This window comes from Carcharhinus amblyrhynchos, chromosome 6 (assembly GCF_965287045.1).
Source record: "Carcharhinus amblyrhynchos chromosome 6, sCarAmb.v2.hapA, whole genome shotgun sequence".
Classification (NCBI taxonomy): domain Eukaryota; kingdom Metazoa; phylum Chordata; class Chondrichthyes; order Carcharhiniformes; family Carcharhinidae; genus Carcharhinus; species Carcharhinus amblyrhynchos.
The window spans coordinates 91021549-91043226 of NC_137329.1; the positions used below are offsets into that span (position 1 = coordinate 91021549).

The window sequence follows — 21678 nt, forward strand, 5'->3', positions numbered from 1 at the left end:
ATGTTCGTAGATGTGGTGCCAATCAAGCAAGCTGCTTTGTCCTGGATGGTGTCAAGCTTCTTGAGTGTTGTTGGAGCTGTACTCATCCAGGCAAGTGGGGTGTATTCCATCACAATCCTGACTTGTGCCTTGTAGATGGTGGATAAGCTTTAGGGATTCAGAAGGTGAATTATTCACCGCAGTATTCCTAGCTTCTGACCTGCTCTTGTAGTCACTATGTTTATGTGGTGAGTCCAGTTGAGTTTCTGGTCAATGGTAACCCCAAGGATGTTGACAGTGATGGATTCAGTGATGGTTACACCATTGAATGTCAAGGGGCAGTGGTTAGAGTGTCTCTTATTAGTGATTGTCATTGCCTGGCAATTGTGTGCCGCTTGTCAGCCTAAGCCTGGATATTGTCCAGATCTTGTTGCATTTGAACATGGATTGTGTCAGTATCTGAGGAGTCGTGATTGATGCTGAACATTCTGCAATCATCGGTGAACATCCCCATTTCTGACTTTATGATGGAGGGAAGGTCATTGATGAAGCAGCTGTAGATTGTTGAAGGACTCCTGCAGAGATGTCCTGGAGCTGAAAAGACTGACCCTCCACAACCACAACTACCTTCCTTTGTACTAGGTACGGCTGCAACCAGCGGAGAGTTTGCCCCCGATACCCATTGATTCAATTTTACTAAGGCTTCTTGATGCCACACTCATTCGATTGTGGCCTTCATGTCGGCTGTCACTCTGACCTCACCTCTGGAATTTAGCTTTTTTGTCCATGTTTGAAACCAAGTCTGTAATGAGGTCAGGAGCTGAGTGATCCTGGCGAAATCCAAACTAGGTGTCATTGAGCAGGTTATTACTGACAGGTGCTGCTTGATAGCACTGTTGATGTCCCCTTCCATCGTTTTGAAAGTAGACTGATTGGTGGCAATTGACCGGGTTGGATTTGCCCTGCTTTTTGTGTAAAGACATATGTGGGCAATTTTCCACATTGTTGGATAGATGCCAGTGGTGTAACTGTACTGGAAGAGCTTGGCTAGGGGAGTGGCAAGTCTTCAGTACTATTACAGGAATGTTATCAGGGCCCATTGACTTTGCAGTATCCAGAGCCTCCAATCATTTTTTGATATCACGTGGAGTGAATCAAATTGGCTGGAGACTGGCATCTGAGGTGCTGGGGACCACTGGAGGAGGCTGAGGTGGATCATCCACTCGGCACTTCTGACTGAAGATTGCTGTGAATACTTCAGCCTTATCTTTTGCGCTGATGTTTTGGGTTTCTCGATCATTGAGGATTGGGATATTTGTGGAGCCTCCTCCTCCAGTGAGTTGTATAATTGTCCACCACCATTCATGACTGGATGTGGAAGGACTGCAAAGCTTAGATCTGATCTGTTGGTTGGGGGAGCACTTAGTTCTGTCTATCATTTGCTGTTTCTTTCATTTGGCATGCAAGTACTCCTGTTTGGTAGCTTCACCAGGTTGACGCATCATTTTTAGTTATGTCTGGTGCTGCTCCTGGCATGCCTTCATGCACTTTCCATTGAGCCAGGGTTGATCCCTAGCTTGATGGTAATGGTTGAGTGGGGGATATGTTGGGCCATGAGGTTGTAGATTGTGCTGAAGTACAATTCTGCTGCTGTTGATGGCCATGATGTGGGTATGCCGGCGTTGGACTGGCGTAAACACAGTAAAAAGCCTGACAACACCAGGTTTTAGTCCACCCTATTTATTTGATAATATACTCACGAGTATTATCAAATAAATAGGTTGGACTAAAACCTGGTGTTGTCAGACTTTTTACGCTGTTGATGGCCCACAGTGCCTCATGAATGCCTAGTCTTGAGATGCAAGATTGGTTCGAAGTCTGTCCCATTTAGCATGGTGATAATGCCATACAACACGATGGAGGTCATTCTCAATGTGAAAGGGGAACTTCGTCTCCACAAGAAGTGTGCAGTGGTCACTCTTACTGATACTGTCATGGACAGATGCACCTGCAGCCAGCAGATTGGTAAGGATGAGGTCAAATATTTATTTCCTTTTTTTCGTTCCTTCACCACCTGCTGCAGACACAGTATAGTAATTATATCCTTTAGAACCCAACCAGCTCGATCAGTAATGCTGATGCTGTGCCACTCTTGGTGGTGGACATTGAAATCCCCCACCCAATGTTCATTTTGTGCTCTTGCCGCCCTCAGTGCTTCTTCCAAGTATTGTTCAACATGGAGGACATCACCCGAAGGAGGACAGTACGTGGTAACCAGTGAGAGTCCATGTTTCGCTTGAAGCTATGAGACTTTATGGGGTCTGGAGTCAATATTAAGGACTCCTAGGGCAACTCCCTCCCGACTGTATACCACTGTGCCACCACCTCTACTGAGTCTGTCCTGCCAGTGGGACAGGACATATCCAGGGATGGTAATGGTGGTGTCTGGGGTGTTATCTATAAGATATGATTCCTTGAGAATGACTATGTCAGAATGTTGCTTGACTAGTCTGTGAGACAGCTCTCCCAATTTTGGCACTAGTCCCCAGATGTTAGTAAGGAGGACTTTGCAGCATTGCCAGGGCTGTTTGTTTTGCTGTTGTCTTTTCCGGTGCCAGGTGGTCCATCCAGTTTCATTTCTTTGTTGAGACTTTGTCGCGATTGATACAACTGAGTGGCTTGCTAGGCCATTTCAGAGGGCTGTTGGTAGTCAACCACATGGCTGTGGCTCTGGAGTTACATTTAGGCCAGACCAGGCAGATTTTCTTCCCTAAAGGACATTAGTTAAACAGATGGGTTTTTCCTGACAATCGACAATGGTTTCATGGTCACCAGTAGACTCTTAATTCCAGATATTTTTTATTGAATTCAAATTCCACCATCTGCCATGGCAGGATTCAAACCCAGGTTCCCAGAACAGTATCTGGGTTTCTGGATTAATAGTTAGGCGACAAAACCACTAAGCCATCGTCTCCCCATGTGAATAATGTGAATAAACAAAGTTGTCCTGCACATAAAGGGGCAAACATTCTTCATGCGTTGGTTAATATTAGCACAAAAATTGATCAATGAACTGACTCTATGATCAGCATACTTAATACGCTGAAATTGAGTCATTTCCAGAATCAGTATGTTGTCTTAAAGCATTTTGTGCAAACTATTAAAGTCTTGCTTTGCAAAGTATCAAAGTGTTGCAGGTTGTCATGTAAACTCATTTGACAAGTCTAGGTATGTAATTAGCTTTAAGATGTCTTCTAAATATATAATTTGTTTTTTTTAAAATTAATGGCATTACCAGCTGCCTGTTGTATATGTGACAGGAATACTAATTTGTGTTTAAAGTCTCATAGCGACCATGTGTCACCCATCATCTGAGAACATCCTGCTGTGACATAATTATATGCAAAACTCAATGTGAGAGGTTGGTGGTCTGCTGGTAAACAAGCCACTGAATGAAACCAACCATAGTAATCTTTCAGTTTGACAGACATGGTAGATTTTCCTGGTAAAATACTGCTACACAATAGTGTCATATAGCACAAATTGCATTGTCCATATACCTATATTATTTCCAAAATATTTTGAAATTGTAAATTTGTTTAGCTCTTCTGCTTTTCTTTCAGTCACTTTCCACCACCCACCATTTGCAATTCTATTTGTGTCCAAAATGTAGAAAACAGTGATACTATCTATGACCACTAAGATATGTGAAAGGGCAAGGCAATTTGGCTTGCCTTCCACTTTGCCTCCCTCCAACATGCTGCACAAATTCATCAGCCAAGTAATGCTTAGAACATAGTCATGCTTCATTAGTTTATGAGCAAAACTGAATAGGAAAATCTGCTCTAATAAATTTGAAATTTTATATTTAATTTGTGAAAGTGGTTTGTATACATTTGAATGCACATTTCTTAGGACATTGACATCAGGGTTATTGTGGCTGCACGTTATACGGTGAGCTTGTAAGCAGTGAAAATTAATTCAATTTGACATTATCTTGTATGCAATATTGGGTAATATTTAAAGAAATGGAATATATTATAGCTAAGTAGTAAAATATCATGACTATACCTGAGGCGTACAATCCACGCATGTAATAAAAACTATTTTTATTAAATACATATGAACATACGAATTAGGAACTGAAAGATTCAGCCATTTGATAAGGTAATGGCTGATCTAATTGTGACCTCAGCTTTACTTTCCTATCTACTCCCATACCCTTTGATTCTCTTGTCAATCAAGAATCTATCTAACTCAATCTTAAAGCTATTTAATAACCCACCCTCCATTGCTCCCTGGGAAGAGAATTCCACAGATGAATGACCCTCAAGAAAAAATTCCTTCTCTGTCTTAAATGGGAGACCTCCCTATTTTTAAACTGTGCCTCTTCTAGTCTCTCCCATAAGGGCAAACATCCTCTCAATATTCACCATGTCAAGCCTCCTCAGGATCTTATGAGGGGGGATTCATCAGCCATGTTTGCAGCTGGTGGGAATCCTGATTGCCCACTGTATGGGAGTCGAGCCTAAAATGGGCTGCCAAGTGTGAATGCATTTGGGATGTAGCCTGCCGGCCCTGATCGAGTTCATGCCCAAAGCTGACTGGAACCCAATAATTAAGTAAGACCACTCATTATAATCTCATTAGTGGGCTGGATGACCTATTCAGCTATTCACCTGCCTCCCCAGCAGGAACTGCACTGGGCGGGTTTTGGTGTTGGCCATGTCCAATATGGACTTGGCATGTTGGACAAGGTTTTGGTGGTGGGGGGGGGGTCAAGGAGATGCCCATGTGCCCCACTGCCAGGCTGCAAAGGGAGAGTCATGGGGATTGTGTAGGTTCAGGCTAAGGCTAAGGGATTGATCTCGCCACTCTCCCCCAGAGCTCTACTCCTTCTTGCCCTGAAAAGGTGTTCAGTTTCAGGATGGTAAATTCAGATACCATAGAACATTATAGCACAGAAACAGGCCTTTTGGCCCTTTGTGGCTGTGCCAAACCATTTTTCTGCCTAGTCACTGACCTGCACCTGGACCATATCCCTCCACACCCCTCTTATCCATGTACCTATCCAAGTTTTTCTTAAACGTTAAATGTGAGCCCGCATTCACCACTTCAAGTGGCAGCTCATTCCACACTCCCGTCACTCTCTCTTTGAAGAAGCCCCCCCTAATATTTCCTTTAAACTTTTCCCGCCTTTGCCCTTAACACATGTCCTCTAGTTTTTTTTTCTCCCCTAGCCTCAGTGAAAAAAGCCTGCTTGCATTCACTCTATCTATACCCATCATAATTTTATACACTTCTGTCAAATCTCCCCTCATTCTTCTATGCTCCAGGGAATAAAGTCCTAACCTATTCAGTCTTTCTCTGTAACTCAGTTTCTCAAGTCCCGGCAATATGCTTGTAAACCTTCTCTGCACTCTTCCAACCTTATTAATATCCTTCCTGTAATTACGTGACCGAAACTGCACACAATACTCTAAATTTGGCCTCACCAATGTCTTATACAACCTCACCATAACGTTCCAACTCTTATACTCAGTACTTTGATTTATAAAGGCCAATGTACCAAAAGCACTCTTTACGACCCTATCTACGTATGACGCCACATTTTGGGAATTATGTAACTGTATTCCCAGATCCCTCTGTTCTGCTGCACTCTTCAGTGTCCTACCATTTACCTTGTGTGTCCTAACTTGGTTTGTCCTTCCAAAGTGCAATACCTCACACTTGTCTGCATTAAACTCTATTTTCCATTTTTCAGCCTATTTTTCTAGCTGGTCTAAATCCCTCTGCAAGCTTTGAAAATTTCCCTCACTGTCCACTACTCCTCCAATCTTTGTATTATCAGCAAATTTGCTGATCCAATTTACCACATTATCATCCAGATCATTGATATAGATGACAAACAACAATGCACCCAGCACTGATCTCTGTGGCACACCATTAGTCACAGACCTCTACTCAAAGAAGCAATCCTTCACTACCATTCTCTGGCTTCTTCCATTGTGCCAATGTCTAATCCAATTTACTACCTCCCCATGTATACCTCGCGACTGGGGTAAGACATTCACTGTTGTTTCTGTCTTCTGAGACCTTTGAAATTTTCTGATCACTTTGATCTCCATGCTCCCTGAACAGCTGGAAGGCTTACAACTCACCATAACATTCCAATCACCAGAAGAGATTTTCCTCTCTCTCCCTATGAAGCTGGTGGTGTGAGAAGATCCGTTTCAAATCCTCTGACTGAACTAAGTCACTCATTTTCATTAGGTAGGAAATTCACTTCTCCACAGCCCAGTTGTTTATAGCACAGCATTTATTTCAAATGTCTAAGCCTTCATGGAAATCTAAGAGTGTTTGAAATACCTTCACAGCCTCTGGAAACCTTTTTTTCATTCAAGTTCGTTCTAGTTCTTTTAACTCTCCTTTGATTAACAACTTAATGGTTTTACTCAGCATGCAGTCAGTTATTTATTTACCTTTCTTTTCATGCTTAAATGCATGTCAAATACCCACCATTGTACCTAACCATAATGTTTACACAAAAGAGGAACTGAAAAGCACTCAGCTGCTTTAAGTTGCCTGCAACTGTGACCACAAGCAACTGTGGCCAATGTTCAACATTTCTTAATAAGATAACTCCAGGAATCAGTTGAATGAACCTTTTCTAAACTATCTCTAATGCAAGTATATCCTTCTCAGGTAAGAAGGCCATAACTGTACGCATCCAGACATCTCACTAAATCCTGCACACCTGTAACAAAATTTCCCTACTTTTGTATTCCATTTACGTAGCAGTAAACAACAATGTCTGCCTTCCCGATAACTTGCTATATCTTCATACTATTTGTGATTAATGTACCAGGACACTCAGACCCTTCTGCATCATCAAGCTCTGCAGTCTCTCCATTTAAATAGTATGCAGTTTTTCAATTATTCCTGTCAAAGTGGACAACTTCACATTTTCCACATTATATTCCATCTGTTAAATCTTTGCCCATTCACTTAACTTGATTATACCTTTCTCCACCCCCTCTTTCCAACTTTCTTTCCTACCTATTTTGGCGTTATCGGCACATTTAGCAACCATAAAATCAGTGCCTTCATCCAAGTCATTGATATAGATTGTAAATAATTGAGGCCCCAGCACAAACCCCTCTGGCACTCCATTAGTTACAGCTTCCCAACTCAAAAGTTACCCCCACTTATCCATAACCTCTGCTTTCTGTCATCTGTTTGTGCTAATATATTACCTCCTACACTATGAGCTCTTAATTTGTGTAGAAACTTTTGATGTACTAATGTCCTTTAGGAGGGGAAATCTGCCACCCTTACATGGTTCAGCCTGCATGTGACTCCAGAGCCATAGCAATGTGGTTGACTCCCAACTGCCCTCCAAGGATATCTAGGGATGAGCAATAAATGCTGGTCAACCGGTGATGCTAATGTCCCAAGAATAAAAAAAAAAGCATCTTTAGAAAACTAAGTACGTCATATACACAGATTCCCCTATACCCACCTGGCTTGCTTCTTCCTCAAAGAATTCTAATAAATTAGTCACACATTATTTCCCTTTCACAAACCCACGCTGACTCTGCCTGATTGCATTGCTATTTTCTAAGTCACCTGCTCAAATTTCCTAAATAATAGTGTATTTCCCTATGAGATGTTTTGTAAACAGACCTGCAGTTTTCAGCTTTCTATCTCCCACCTTTCTTGAATAGTGGAGTGACATTTGCTACTTGTCAATCTGAAGGGACATTTCCAGAATCTAGGGAATTTTGAAAAATTGTAACCAATGCATTTACTATCTCCGCAACCACTACTTTTAAGAACCTACAATGTGGTCTGTCACATCCTGAGGACTTGTCAGCCTTTAGTTCTAGTTTTTTCAGAACCTTTGCCCTGGTGATTGTAATTGTTTCAAGTTCCTTCCTCTCCATCATTGATTTACAAATATTCTTGGAATGTTATTTGTGTCTTGTACAATGAAGGAAAACAGAAAATATCTATTGACTGCTTCTGCCATTTACAAATTATGCATCATTAAGTCCCCAGATTCTGTCTCTAGAGGATGAACACTCAATTTAGTTACTAGACCATTCCTGTCAGGATGCCTGGTCTGAAGGATTCTCTATCTTCACTGGGATGCCCCAAGTCCAAGGGGCAATAGATGGCACTTATGTCATCCTTAGAACTCCATCTCAATCTGGGGAGCCCTTCATTAACAGAAAGGGATACCACTTCATTAACATCCAGCCGGTGTTCAATCATCTCTTGAACATCATGCATGTCTGTGTACACAATCCTGGGTGAGTGCATGACTCCTCATCCTGGGACACTCAGAGATACCCAATATGTTTGAGAGTCACCTTCAGCCAAGCAGATAGCTGGTAGAGGACACGGGCTACTCTTTAAAGTCATGGCTGATGATGCCTGTGTGGAAGCCCCAGACCGACGGGTAACTCATCACAATGAGGCCCATTCTGTCAACAAGAGCATCATTGAGTAGTGCATACACATCTACGAGTTCTGTTTCCGCTGTTTGGATTATTCTGTCGGGGCACTACAATATAGCCCTCAGAGGGCGGTCCACATAATGGTCGCTTACTGTGTACTGCACAACCTCACACAGCAGCAGGACAACATGGGAGAGGCAGAGGAGAAAGAACAGGCAGCCTCATCAGAGGAGGACCAGGGCGGCACAGGAGGAGGAGGTCAAGGAGGATACTAAGGGTCCAGAGCATTCAGTGGTCAGCATCCTCATATCTTGCGTTGGCCAGGCACTTACATAGAACATAGAACACTACAGCACAAACAGGCCCTTCGGCCCACAAGCTGCGCCGATCACATCGATACCTACCAAGCCCTAGAACTATCTGTAACTCCCAATCCCATTAGATCCCATATACTCATCCAGAAGTCTTTTAAAAGACCCCAGTGAGTTCGCCTCTACCACCTCTGACAGCAGCCAATTCCACTCACTCACCACCCTCTGAGTGAAAAACTTATCCCGAACCTCTCTTCTGTACTTGCTTCCCAGCACCTCAAACCTATGTCCTCTCATAGCGACCATTTCAGCCCTGGGAAATAGCCTCCGAGAATCCACCCTATCTATTCCTCTCAACATTTTATAAACCTCTATCAGGTCATCTCTCAACCTTCGTCTCTCCAGGGAGAAGAGACCTAGCTCCCTCAACCTATCTTCATAAGGCATGCTTCCCAATCCAGGCAACATCCTTGTAAATCTCTTCTGCACCCTGTCAATAGCTTCCACATCCTTCCTGTAGTGAGGAGACCAGAACTGCGCACAGTACTCCAAGTGGGGTCTGACAAGGGTCTTATAAAGTTGCAGCATTACCTCCTGACTCCTAAACTCAATCCCTCGATTAATGAAGGCTAGTACACCATACGCCTTCTTGACCACATCCTCCACCTGCGAGGCCGATTTAAGAGTCCTATGGACCTGGACCCCAAGATCCTTCTGCTCTTCAACACAGCTCAGACTCCTACTCTTGATATTGTGCTCCTGCATCCCATTGGTCCTGCCAAAATGGACCACTACACATTTATCCACGTTGAAGTCCATCTGCCACTTCTCCACCCAGTCTTGCATCCTATCTATGTCACGCTGCAACTTCTGACATCCCTCCAGACTATCCACCACACCACCAACCTTCGTATCGTTGACGAACTCACTAACCCATCCCTCCACTTCCTCATCCAGGTCATTTATGAAAATGACAAACAGCAAGGTTCCTAGAACAGATCCCTGGGGCACTCCACTGATGACCGAACTCCATGCAGAAAAGGACCCATCCACAACCACTCTCTGCCTTCTGCAGGCAAGCCAGTTCTGGATCCACAAGGCCAAAGCCCCTTGGATACCATGCCCTCTCACCTTCTCAAAATTCTTGCATGGGGGACCTTATCAAACGCATTGCTGAAGTCCATGTAAACCACGTCCACCACTCTTCCTTTGTCAATGTGTTCAGTCACATTTTCAAAGAACTTAACTAGGCTCGTAAGGCACGACCTGCCCTTGACAAAGCCGTGCTGACTTTTTCTGATCATTCTAAACTTCTCTAAATGCTCATAAATCTTGTGCCTCAGAATCCTCTCCATCAACTTACCAACCACTGAGGTCAGACTCACCGGTCGGTAATTTCCCAGGCTATCCCTGTTCCCTTCCTTGAAAATAGGAACCACATCCGCAATCCTCCAACCCTCCGGAACCTCTCCCGTCTCCATTGACAATGCAAAGATCATCACCAGGGGCTCTGCAATCACTTCCCTCACCTCCCACAGTAACCTGGGATACATCCCATCCGGTCCCGGCGACTTATCTATCTTGATAGAACTTAAAAGTTCCAACACATCCTCTTTCTTAATATCCACGTACTCAATCTTTTCAGTCTGCCGCAAACCTGTAGTACAACCTCCCAGATCACTTTCCACTGTAATATTGAGGCAAAGTACTCATTAAGCACCTCTGCCATTTCTTCCGGTTCCACACAGACTTTTTCCCCCTCACCTTTTATTGTTCCTATCCCTTCTTTTCTCATCCTTTTACTCTTCACATATTTGTAGAATGCCTTGGGATTCTCCTTACTTTTACCCGCCAAGGCCTTCTCATGTCCCCTTCTGGCTCTCCTAATTTCCTTTTTAAGCTCCTTTCTACAAGCCTTATACTCCTCTAGATCCTTAACATCTCTTAGCTCTCTGAACCTTTTATATGGCTTCTTTTCTTCCTGACCGTGTTCACCACAACCTTCGTGCACCACGGCTCTTGCGACCTACAAAAACCTCCTTGTCTCATCGGAACATTGTCGTGCAGAGCTCCAGTCAAACATTCCTTGAAAATCCGCCACCTTCCTTCAGTACTTTTCCTCCAGGACACCTCCTTCCAGTTTACTCGTCCAATTGGCTGCCTGATGTCTTCATATTTCCCTTTACTCCAGACAAACACCTTCCTAGCCTGCCTGATCCTATCTCTTTCCAATGCTATCGTGAAGGAGATAGAATTATGATCTCCATCCCCGAGATGCTGTCCCACCGAGAGATCCGTCACCTGTCCTGGTTCATTAGCCAGCACCAAGTCAAGTACAGCCTCTCCTCGCGTAGGCTTATCCACGTGCTGTGTCAGGAAACCCTCCTGAACACACCTAACAAACTCCTCCCCATCCAAACCCCGTACCCTAGGGATATTCCAGTCGGTGTTTGGGAAATTAAAGTCTCCCATCACGACAACTCTGTTATTACTACATCTCTCTAGGATCTGTTTCCCTATCTGCACCTCAACTACCCTGTCACTATTAGGCGGCCTATAGAAAACACCCAGCAAAGTTATCGACCCTTTGCTGTTCCTAACTTCCACCCACAGAGACTCTGTAGACAGTCCCTCCACCACATCCACCTTCTCTGCAGCCATGACGCTGTCCCTGATCAACAGTGCCACTCCGCCACCTCTTTTGCCCCCCCTCCCTGTCCTTCCTGAAGCATCTGAATCCCGGCACCTGAAGTACCCAGTCCTGTCCCTGAGACATTCAAGTCTCTGTAATGGCCACCACATCACATTCCCAAGCAGCAATCCATGCCCTAAGCTCATCTACTTTGTTCACTACACTCCTGGTGTTAAAATAGACACACCCCTCAGACCCTCAGTCTGGGCACTTCCCTTCTCCATCACCCGTCCATCCTCCCTCTCATACTGTCTACAGTCCTCCTCTACCTGGGAGCTAACCTCCTCGCTCTCAGTCTCCTCATCTCTATTCCCTCCCCCCAACCTTTCTAGTTTAAAGCCCCCCCAGTAGCCCGAGCCAACCTTCCCACCAAGATATTGGTTCCCCTGGGATTCAAGTGCCACCCATCCTTACTGAACAGGTCACACCTGCCCCTAAAGAGATCCCAATGATCCAGGAACCGGAATCCCTGCCCCCATGCTCCAGTCCCTCAGCCACGCGTTCACCCTCCACCTCACTCCATTCCCGCTCTCACTCTCCCGCAGCGCAGGCAGCAATCCTGAGATTACTACCTTCGCTTTCCTCTTTCTCAGCTGTCTACCTAATTCCCTACAATCCCTTTTCATGACCGCTTCCCTCTTCCTGCCTATGTCAGCGGTACCTATATGAACCACAACCTCTGGCTCCTCACCCTCCCCTTTCAGGATGTGTGGGACACGCCCAGGGACATCCCGGATCCCAGCTCCAGGGAGGCAAACTACCATCCGTGACTCCCGTCTGCGTCCATAAAAACGCCTGTCTGATCCCCTCACAATGGAGTCCCCTATTAACACTGCCTTGCTGCTCTTTTTCTTACTTTTTTGAAGTACTGGATCAGGCTCAGCTCCAGAGACCTGGCCACTGCTTCCTCCCCCAGATGAGCTGTCCCCCCCCAGCAGTACTCAGACAGGAGTACTTATTTTGAAGGGCGACATCCACCGGCGTGCTCTCCATCACATGAGCTTTCCCCTTCCTAAGTTACCCACTTACCTTCTTCCCGTTGCCCCGGTGTGACCACTTGCCGATAGCTCCTGTCAATTACCTCCTCATTCTCTCAAAAGAGACGAAGGTCCTCGAGCTGCAGTTCCAGTTCCTTAACCTGGTTCCTTAGGGACTGCAGCTCCACACACCAAGCACAGATATGGACGTCTGGGAGACCAGGAGCCTCCAGGACCTCCCGCTATTGCATTGGCAACAATATACTGGCCTCATACTCATACTTGCCCTTTTAAGAACATAAGAAATAGGAGCAGGAGTAGGCCATCTAGCCCTTCGAGCCTGCCCCGCCATTCAATAAGATCATGGCTGATCTGTCGTGGCTCAGTTCCACCTTCCCGCCCTCTCCCCATAACCCTTAATCCCCTTGCCTATCAAAAACCTACCAACCCGCGTCTTAAATATATTCAGCGAGGCAGCCTCCACCACTTCAACGGGCAGAGAATTCCAGAGATTCACCACCCTTTGAGTGAAGAAGTTCCTCCTCAACTCCATTCTAAACCGCAACCCCCCCACTTTATCTTGAGGCTGCGCCCTCTAGTCCTACTGTCCTTTCTGAGCGGGAAAAGCCTCTCCACCTCTATCCTATCCATCCCATTCATCATATTTTCAGAAATACAGAGAAAAAAGTAATAAAAACTTATAACTTACCTTGCCTCACCCTTTTTACTTAGGCCCTGTGAGCCAAAGCCCTTACAGCTCACACAGAAAAACCCAAAAAAACAAAAACAAACTTACCTGCTCTCACTCCAAGCCCCTCTTTCTCTCTCTCTTTTTTAGGTTAGAGGAGGTGGGAGGGTGGGATACTCTACCTGTGTAGAGTATCGGAATTCCTCACCTGTCCAATTTATGGTAAGGGAGAAAAAAAACTACCCGAGTCTCTTTGCAAACTCCTTTTTGTTTCCGGTATAAAATTTTTAAAAAACTAGCAAAGTTAATTTTAAAAATCACTTTAACACCCTCAAACTCTCCTCTTAGAAATCGCTGCCTCTCTTCAGTGCTCCCAAGGAACAATGAGGTCGATTCCCTGAGGTGAGTAACTTTTAAATTGGGGGGGGGAAAATAACTACCCAAGTCTCTTTGCAAACTCCTTCCTGTTTCTGGTATAAAATTTAAAAAAAACTAGCAAAGTTAGTTTTAAAAATCACTTTAACTTACCCTCAAGCTCTCCTCTTACAAATCGCTGCCTCTCTTCAGTGCTCCCAAGGAATAATGAGATTGATTCCTTGAGGTGAGTAACTTTTAAATGGGGGGGGGGGAAAGTACTATCCAAGTCTCTTTGCAAATTCCTTCCTGTTTCCGGTATAAAATTTAAAAAAAACCCAGCAAAGTTAGTTTTAAAAATCGCTTTAACTTACCCTCAAGCTCTCCTCTTACAAATCGCTGCCTCTCTTCAGTGCTCCCAAGGAACACTTGTTTCCCCCTTTCCCTCATTCTGACCTCCTTCCAACTTCCTCTCCCCCATTCTTTAGCTTCATCTCCCCCTACCCAACAGCATTCCTTCCACACCTCAAGCCAAGGGTCAGCATGTCATCACTGCAAGGTGATGGTCCTGGGTTGGTAGTGTCAGCGGGTCTCAGAGCAAGGCTAAAGGATGACGATGACTTGCTGTGAGGAAAGTTGTGGTGCTCCCCAACATCTGAGTCTGACTTTCTGATTAAAGCCCATTGACCTCCCATCATTGTTGGAGCAACGGGTTCACTCAATCCCACATTATAATAAGGGGTCAGGCATGGGAAGGCTAAAGAGTCAGATCATCGGGGTCCTCGACTGGTGATGCTGTCAAACGAGGGTGTATAACGCTGTTGCTCTCGAATACCCTCAACTAGGGGTCAGTGTGGGGGCTCTGAGGAAAGGTCAAAGGTCCAATCAGGTGACATAACCTTACACCTCAATTCGCTTCCCCTTAACGTTGATAGGCCAATTGGTGTGGAGATGACTTGTACAAGTGGTGTCCCCTTCACCCTAAGTGCAACTGTGAAACTTCACCCGTGCATATTTAGCAGTCCTCTATCTTCCTCGTCTTTTGTTCCCTCCCACTTCTTCTCAGTGTATGCCCATATTGCACATCAGAAGTGGAGGTTGACTGCTGTTGAGCACGCCCTTTAGCTTCTCATGCGCTTGACAGGCGTCCTCTGGAGAACCTGGACCTGGAGAGTCCACAAGTGACAATGTGCCACCCTGCTCTGCCCACTGCCTAGGAGAAACACAGTGTCAGCAAAGGACTGGTAATGGCCTGAGTCTCCATGGTTTAAGGCTCTGGGCTGGGCTCCAACACTTCTTCCTCCCTCAGGGTACTTGATGGTCCCTGAGTCACACCTTTGGATGGAGAGGCAACTGGAGTTAACTGCAGAGGTCTCTCCATCATCTGTCACTGCTAGTTCTGTAGGCTTGCCGTTGTCTTCACCATGGAAGGTGGCACAATGAGATGCAACCCCAGATAGCCCAGCCTCACCGATGGAGACATGGGGTTAGCTGATGGAGATGTCAAGTGTGTGGAGGATGATAGACTCATGTGAGATATGTGATCTGGATCATGGGCCTTCAGCACTTACTTAGAATCATAGAATCCCTATAGTGCAGAAGGAGGCCATTTGGCCCATTGAGTCTGCACTGACCACAATCCCACCCAGGGCCTTTCCCCATAACCCCACACATTTACTCTAATTTGTCCCTCTGACACTAAGGGACAATTTAGCATAGCCAGTCAACCTAACCCGCATATCTTTGGAGTGGGGGGAAGCTGGAGCACCTGGAGGAAATCCACACAGACACGGGGAGAACGTGCAGGCTCTGCACAGACAGTGACCCAAGCCAGGAATCAAATCCAGGTCCCTAGCACTGTGAGGCAGCAATGCTATTAACTGTGCCACTGTGCCACCCTACTTGGTCACGGCCAGCCAACCTCGCAGTCAGCTACAGCTTGCTTCTATATCTCACCTGCAATTTCCATGGCCCTCTCCTCAGAGGGGGTGAGGACTAGCACCTCAGCCTTAGTGAGGTGATCATATTGAAACATGGAGACCAGAACGAGGGGATACAGTTTTAAAATAAGTGTTCTTCCATTTAAGGCGGAGATGAGAACTTTTTTCTCTGAGGGTTTCTGAGGAATCTCTGGAAGTCTTTTCCAGAGAATGATAGAGGCAGAGTCAATTAATGTTTTTAAGGAAGATGTGGATGATTTTTGACAAATATGGGAATCAAAAGTTATCTGGTTAGGCAGAAAGACCACAATCAGATCAACCATGATCTTAGTAAATGGCTGGACAGGCTCAAAAGGCCAAATATCCTACACCTGTTCTTAAACTGTATGTTCATCTTCCAGGCTACCTTTACTGATCTGATTCATCCAACTTATATTTAGATTAAATCGCACATGATTATTTTTGTGCCTTTCTATAAACCTCCATTATTTCTTCCTGTACATCCATACCTCCCCACCACCGTCCCCACCCCCCCCATCTTACATATGTTATTTGTCCATCGTCATCGATGAGGACTCAACACCATTAGTCATTTTGAGGCTGGTTGCGGTGTGTCCGAAGATAACTGATCAGGTCAATTCGGGCACAGAATGTCCTGACACATATTGGACAGACTTGGGTAGGCACTGTAGTTGTTGCACTGGTGGTTGTGGATTTGCGCAATCGTGCTTAAGTTGTGCTTCAGCGATACACCTTGCTTTGTAAGCTTGACAGCCTTTGTGGATGAGGCAGTGCCAGGTAGGGCGGATTTGTGCCAGCGTTTCTCAGATGGTCGTGTCTATGTCAAGCGACTTCAGGGAGGCCTTGAGTGTGTCTTTGAAATGTTTCTCCTGCCCTCCATGCGAGTGTCTTCCAGTAGAGAGTTCCCCAAAAAGGAGCTGCTTGGGTATGCGCTTGTCTGACATATGGATGACATGACCTGCCCACCAGGTCTGCTCTCTCATCAACAGTATGTGGACTGATGGTAGACTTGCTCTAGAGAGAACTTCAGTACCTGGTACTTTGTCTTGCCATCTGATGCATAATATTCTGTGAAGACAAGTCATGTGGAAATGATTGAGCTGCCTTGCATGCCTCCGATACACAGTCCATGTTTCACGGGCATACAGGAGGGTAGTGAGTACCACGGCGCTGTAGACCTTCAGTTCTTTTGCTGGGCTGATTTCTTGACGTTCCCGCACAGTGGAGAGCAGTCTTTGGATAGCAGAACTTGCTTTTGCTATTCTGCAGTTAACTTCGATATCAATAGTCACTGCTTGAGAGAGGGTGCTGCCAGGATAAGTGAACTGGTCCACTGCCTGTAGTTTCTGCCCTTTGATTGTGATTATGGGTTCTGTGTATGGTGCATGAGGAGCAGGCTGGTGCATGACTTCAGTCTTTTTAATGTTCATGGTGAGTCCAAAGTTGTTACAAGCTGTGGAAAATTTGTCCATACTGACTTGCATGTCTGGCTCTGAGCCAGTATACAGGCCAGTATACATCTCACATATACACAATCATAGAACATAGTTACTGTTAGTGGGCCTATCAACTCTCCCACAACCTTTGTTGTGTCTTATCTCGACCCAAACTGATTCTACATTTTGATCTTCGGAATCAGGGTAATCTCTCACTATTGTACCCATGTCATCCTTACTTAACAGAGCCACTCCAATCTCATTTTCTAGATTCCTGTTCCTTTTGAGATGTCAAGTTCCAGCCTTGGTCACCTTGATTTGATTTGATTTATTGTTTCTTGCATGATATACAGACAAAGCATATCGTACATAGAGAAGGAAAGGAGGGGGTGCAAAATATAGTGTTGCAATCATAGCTAGAGTGTAGCAAAAGATCAACTTAGTATAGGTAGGTACATTCAGAAGTCTGATGGCAGCAGGGAAGAAGCTGTTCTTGCAGACATTTCTTTCCAGTGACTATACATATTTATTTTTAGTTGAGCTGACATTTCAGCCATTTTGTTCCAAATGCTACGTGCATTCAGAAACAAAGCCTTTAGTTTTGTCTTTTTACTATTTTTATGTATTTTTCTGGTCGTTTTGTAAGCTCTGTCCCTTCAATCCCACATTGATTATTATTATGCATGTTGCCACCCATGTTGCCTTGCCCTTTCCCATTAATTTACCACAGTTCTTCTCATTCCATCTCTCCCCTCCATTATTTTGTTTCAAGCCCTCCTGAATACCCTAGTTATATGACTCGCCAATTCTTGGTTGCAGACTAGTTCAGGTGAAGACCATCCCAATGGTTCAGCACCAGTTTTCTCTAGTAGTGATTCCAATGGCCCATTTCACCCACACCAATCTTTAGGCCATGCATTTAGCCCCCTAATCTTATTTCTCACACCCCAATTTGTTCATGACTCAAGTAATAATCCATAGATTGTTATCATTGAAGTTCTGTTTTTTAATTCAACCTCATACTTCCTGTGCAGAACCTCCTTCCCAGTCCTCTCTATATCATTGGAGCATAACAACTAGATCCTACCCCTCTCACCAGCCCCAGCAGATGTACCAAACCTTGATGTTGGACAAGCAACACAACCTTCTTGACTCTCACCTTTGACAACAGGGAACTGTGTCTATCTCTCTGAGTGCAATGTTCCCTGCTACCATTGCATTCCAATTTACGACTCTGGCTTGAATGGTTTCCTGTATGACAAAGCCATGGTGAGTTCTCTCATGCACCCTGCAGCCACTGCTCTCATCCATACAAGCCGTAAGATCCTCAAACCTGTTGGAGAGTTGCAATAATGCAAATATTCATCAATCAAATCATTACCTAATTTCCTGTGGTATCACACCTTGATTTTTCTGTCCAAACATTGGCTCTCAGCTCATAGACTAGCTCTCGGCTAACTGTTTTAGCTGCCCTCAGCTCTCATTATTTCAGCTGCCCTGAAGCCTCACTGTTTTATTTGGAGATGGTTATATCTTTGAAACAAATTGAGGTAGACTTTCCTAAAAAAATACAAACTGCCCAACAGGCAGTTAAAATGAAGATTTCCCACCCATTTTTTGGGTGAACTTTGTTGGTTGAGTTTCAGACACAGCATCTATTAGTGGATACACGCCGGTAGTTGGGGGTGGGGGTAGGGAGGGGGAGGCGGGCACCAGCACACTGAGCAGGCCCGTGCACACGCACCAATCTTTCAATAGGGAAGTTGGCACATGTGCACTGCGTCTCCCCCATCGCTGCTCTCTTGATTGCCAGACTCCCAGACTCCCGATAGCTCGTCCCAACACGCCCACCCCCCCAATGCTCAGATGGCCACTCAACCCACCACCCCCCAATTGCCAACTCCAATCGCCCCTCCCTCCCCCACTAATCGTTGTGCAGAGTGCGTGGTGATCAGCCCGCCCCCAGTCTGCAAACCGCCCCCATCCCAGAAAACCCCATCTACTACCCAGTGAGCACTGCCAAAATGCCAGCTACCAATGCGAGGTTGCCAGGATGACACTGCCTAAGTGGTTTCACCCCCCCAGCTCCCGGCCTCCCAGGGGGCCTCAATGGCCTCTGCCCCCTCCAACAAGGCCATTACACCTGGTTCTTGGCAACTAGCTTTAATCTGTTAGTGGGAACTGGCCTGGCAGGATCAGAAACATTAGCGGGCCCAAATGATACCATCCTGTGCTTACTAATGACATTAAAATGCTAATTTGAAGATTACAATCAACCTCTCGACTTTTCCAGGTGCGAGACTGATTATGCCATTAAAAAATTACCTGGGAAAGTCCCAACTGGCATGAACACTAAAATCTCTTTTTTTTATCAACTTGTGTTACAACACTGTACCTTCTGCATCCTCTCTTCTGCTCGCAATGGATTTCCCAAACCATACAACTTTCTGTGTGAAAATTATAATTACGAATTTCTGAAATTGCTTTTCACATTTGCCACATGGATGGAAACTTGGTGGAGTGGTTCAATCATCTTTAATAGAATGCAGCAGATTTTTATTCCACTAATTATAGACAGTGTCTAAAATGGGCGGGTAATCAATCTATCAGATTACTGACTAGATAGTGAACATGAAAATCTAAACCCTTAGTCCAATCAATGATGCAGTGAGTATTTTATGCCTCAGTGGACACTGTTTTTTCTGTATATTGTTCCTCCTTCATAAGTGCTCTGTTTTAGTTCAAGGAATTAAGAAAGCAATTAGGAAATACTCCCCGCAGTTTACACTATCACTGACATTTTTGTTGCAGTCGATATTGGCGAAGATGGAACCGATTTTGCAGGAGAAAATGTCGAGCTGGAGTGAAGTCTAGTGTGTTTTACTGGCTTGTAATATTCCTAGTATTCCTCAACACCCTCACAATTGCATCTGAACACTACAATCAGCCTGACTGGCTTACTCTAGTTCAAGGTAAGAGCAAAGCAAAATAAAAATAAGTTTAAATAAGTTAGCATGCTATTTCACAGAATGGTTTCCTCTTCTATTATCCAGTAAGATATTCCTAATGCTATTGCATTCCTATACACATTGTACATGAGAGCTCTGACATCTAACCAGAAAATTTAAAATGCAATAAAAGAGGGAACAAAAGCATTTTATTAATTGATGGCCTGTAGCACTGTACACAATAAGGTGAAAAGTATGGTGTCATTTTCACCCGTTTGCTATATTGGTATTACTATTTCCTTCTATCTCATTTCCCTGACCATCTTATCTGGATAAGTGTCAAGTGGTAGTGAGCAAACAGGGCTCATGGTGGTAAAAAAAGGGGCATATCCAGGAAGCCTTGACAGTTGAGCTGATGATAAGCAATCCCAGCAATGGGATTGAGCTAGTCTGAAATAGGGATCAGTGGTGACGATGAACAGCATCAGCAGCAGAAAATACAGACAACTGGGTATGGAGAGCTCAGAGATGAGAAGCAAGAGGAAGTAAGGCTGATGATTCCCTCAGCATAGAATACGCTACCTTGATTTGCCAAAGCTTAACAGGAGGCTAAGCATATCCATACAAATGATTTTTGAGCTATGTGTCCTTATAGAGGATCACTGTAGACTTCACAGGTCTCATGGGCCTGACAGTAACCATTAAATCACTATTGTCTTCAACAAGCTGGAGACAAAGCTGTTTCAAGAATTAGCGACAGACTTTGGTGCTATGTCTCAGGTAGCAGCATATCTTTGCATAAGGCAGTTTACTGTTTGTTGTGCATTTGGCATTTAGATGGTATTTGGGGCTTGTCTATGCTCCCAAAAGTATGGGATGCTCGAGTCCATTGTATTTTTAACTAGAACTACTTATTTGCAGGATGTATTTACATAGTTGGACTGCCACATGGGGCAAGGACTTGTGCTGTCTTAGAGATGTCTCTTACTTCTTAATCATGTGATCTGGGAGCAATTCTCTAGCCGTTCATGCCAGCAGAATTCTCCATTCCTGCTGGCAGTGCACCCACTCCCGCAGCTTTTGCAGTGACATTCGGTGACATCAATGGAAAATCCATTGAAAATCTGAACAGTGTGCCACTGCCTGCCGCCAAGGAACACATGGCTGAGAGGCTGGAAAACTTCCCCCCCATGTCATGTATGCTTCTGATGTTAACCTTCTTCTCTATATCGCTCCTAAGTCCTTATCTCCTTCATGTTTGCATCTCCCTCCAAGGTCACATTTCACAGGGTTAATCTCTGAGGTGCCTTAACCATCCTCCCAGATCTTGTTCTGATCTTTTCTAAATTCTTTCATGGGATGTAGGCATTGCTGAGTAAGGCAGCATTGATTGCTAATTCCTAATTGCCCATGAGATGGGGGTGGTGAACTGCCTTCTTGAATCACTGCTGTTCATGTGGTACAGGTACACCCACAATGCTGTTAAGGAGGCAGTTCCAGGATTTTGAACCAATGACAGTGAAGGAACAGTGATACTTTTCAAGTCAGGATGGTGAGTGGCTTGGGGGGGAACTTAAAGTTTGTGATGTTCCCATGTGTTTGTTGTCATTGTTCTAGACGGTGGCAGTCATGGGTTTGGAAGGTGCTGTCAAATGAGCATTGGTGAGTTGCTACAGTTCATCTCGTAGATGGAGCACACTGCTGCCACTGTGTGTTGGTGGTGGAGAGAGTGAATGTTTGTGGATAGGTGCCAGTTAAGTGGGCTGTTTTGAATTAGATGGTGTGTCACAAGCCCAGATGATGTTATTTGCAAGGGTGTCCCAACTAGGAAACACCAGTTCATGGTGATGTATGGTTTTGACTACAGGAC

General features: G+C 44.8%; 1 protein-coding gene across 1 annotated transcript in view; it reads left to right on the top strand.

Annotated features, from left to right (window-relative positions):
• Positions 1-21678, top strand: part of cacna1c (calcium channel, voltage-dependent, L type, alpha 1C subunit) — a 1035639-nt gene that overhangs the window by 588951 nt on the left and 425010 nt on the right. Inside the window, exon 12 of the mRNA XM_080190924.1 lies at positions 19672-19832. Coding sequence (XP_080047050.1) covers positions 19672-19832 — 161 coding nt within the window. The remainder of the gene's footprint in view (positions 1-19671; positions 19833-21678) is intronic.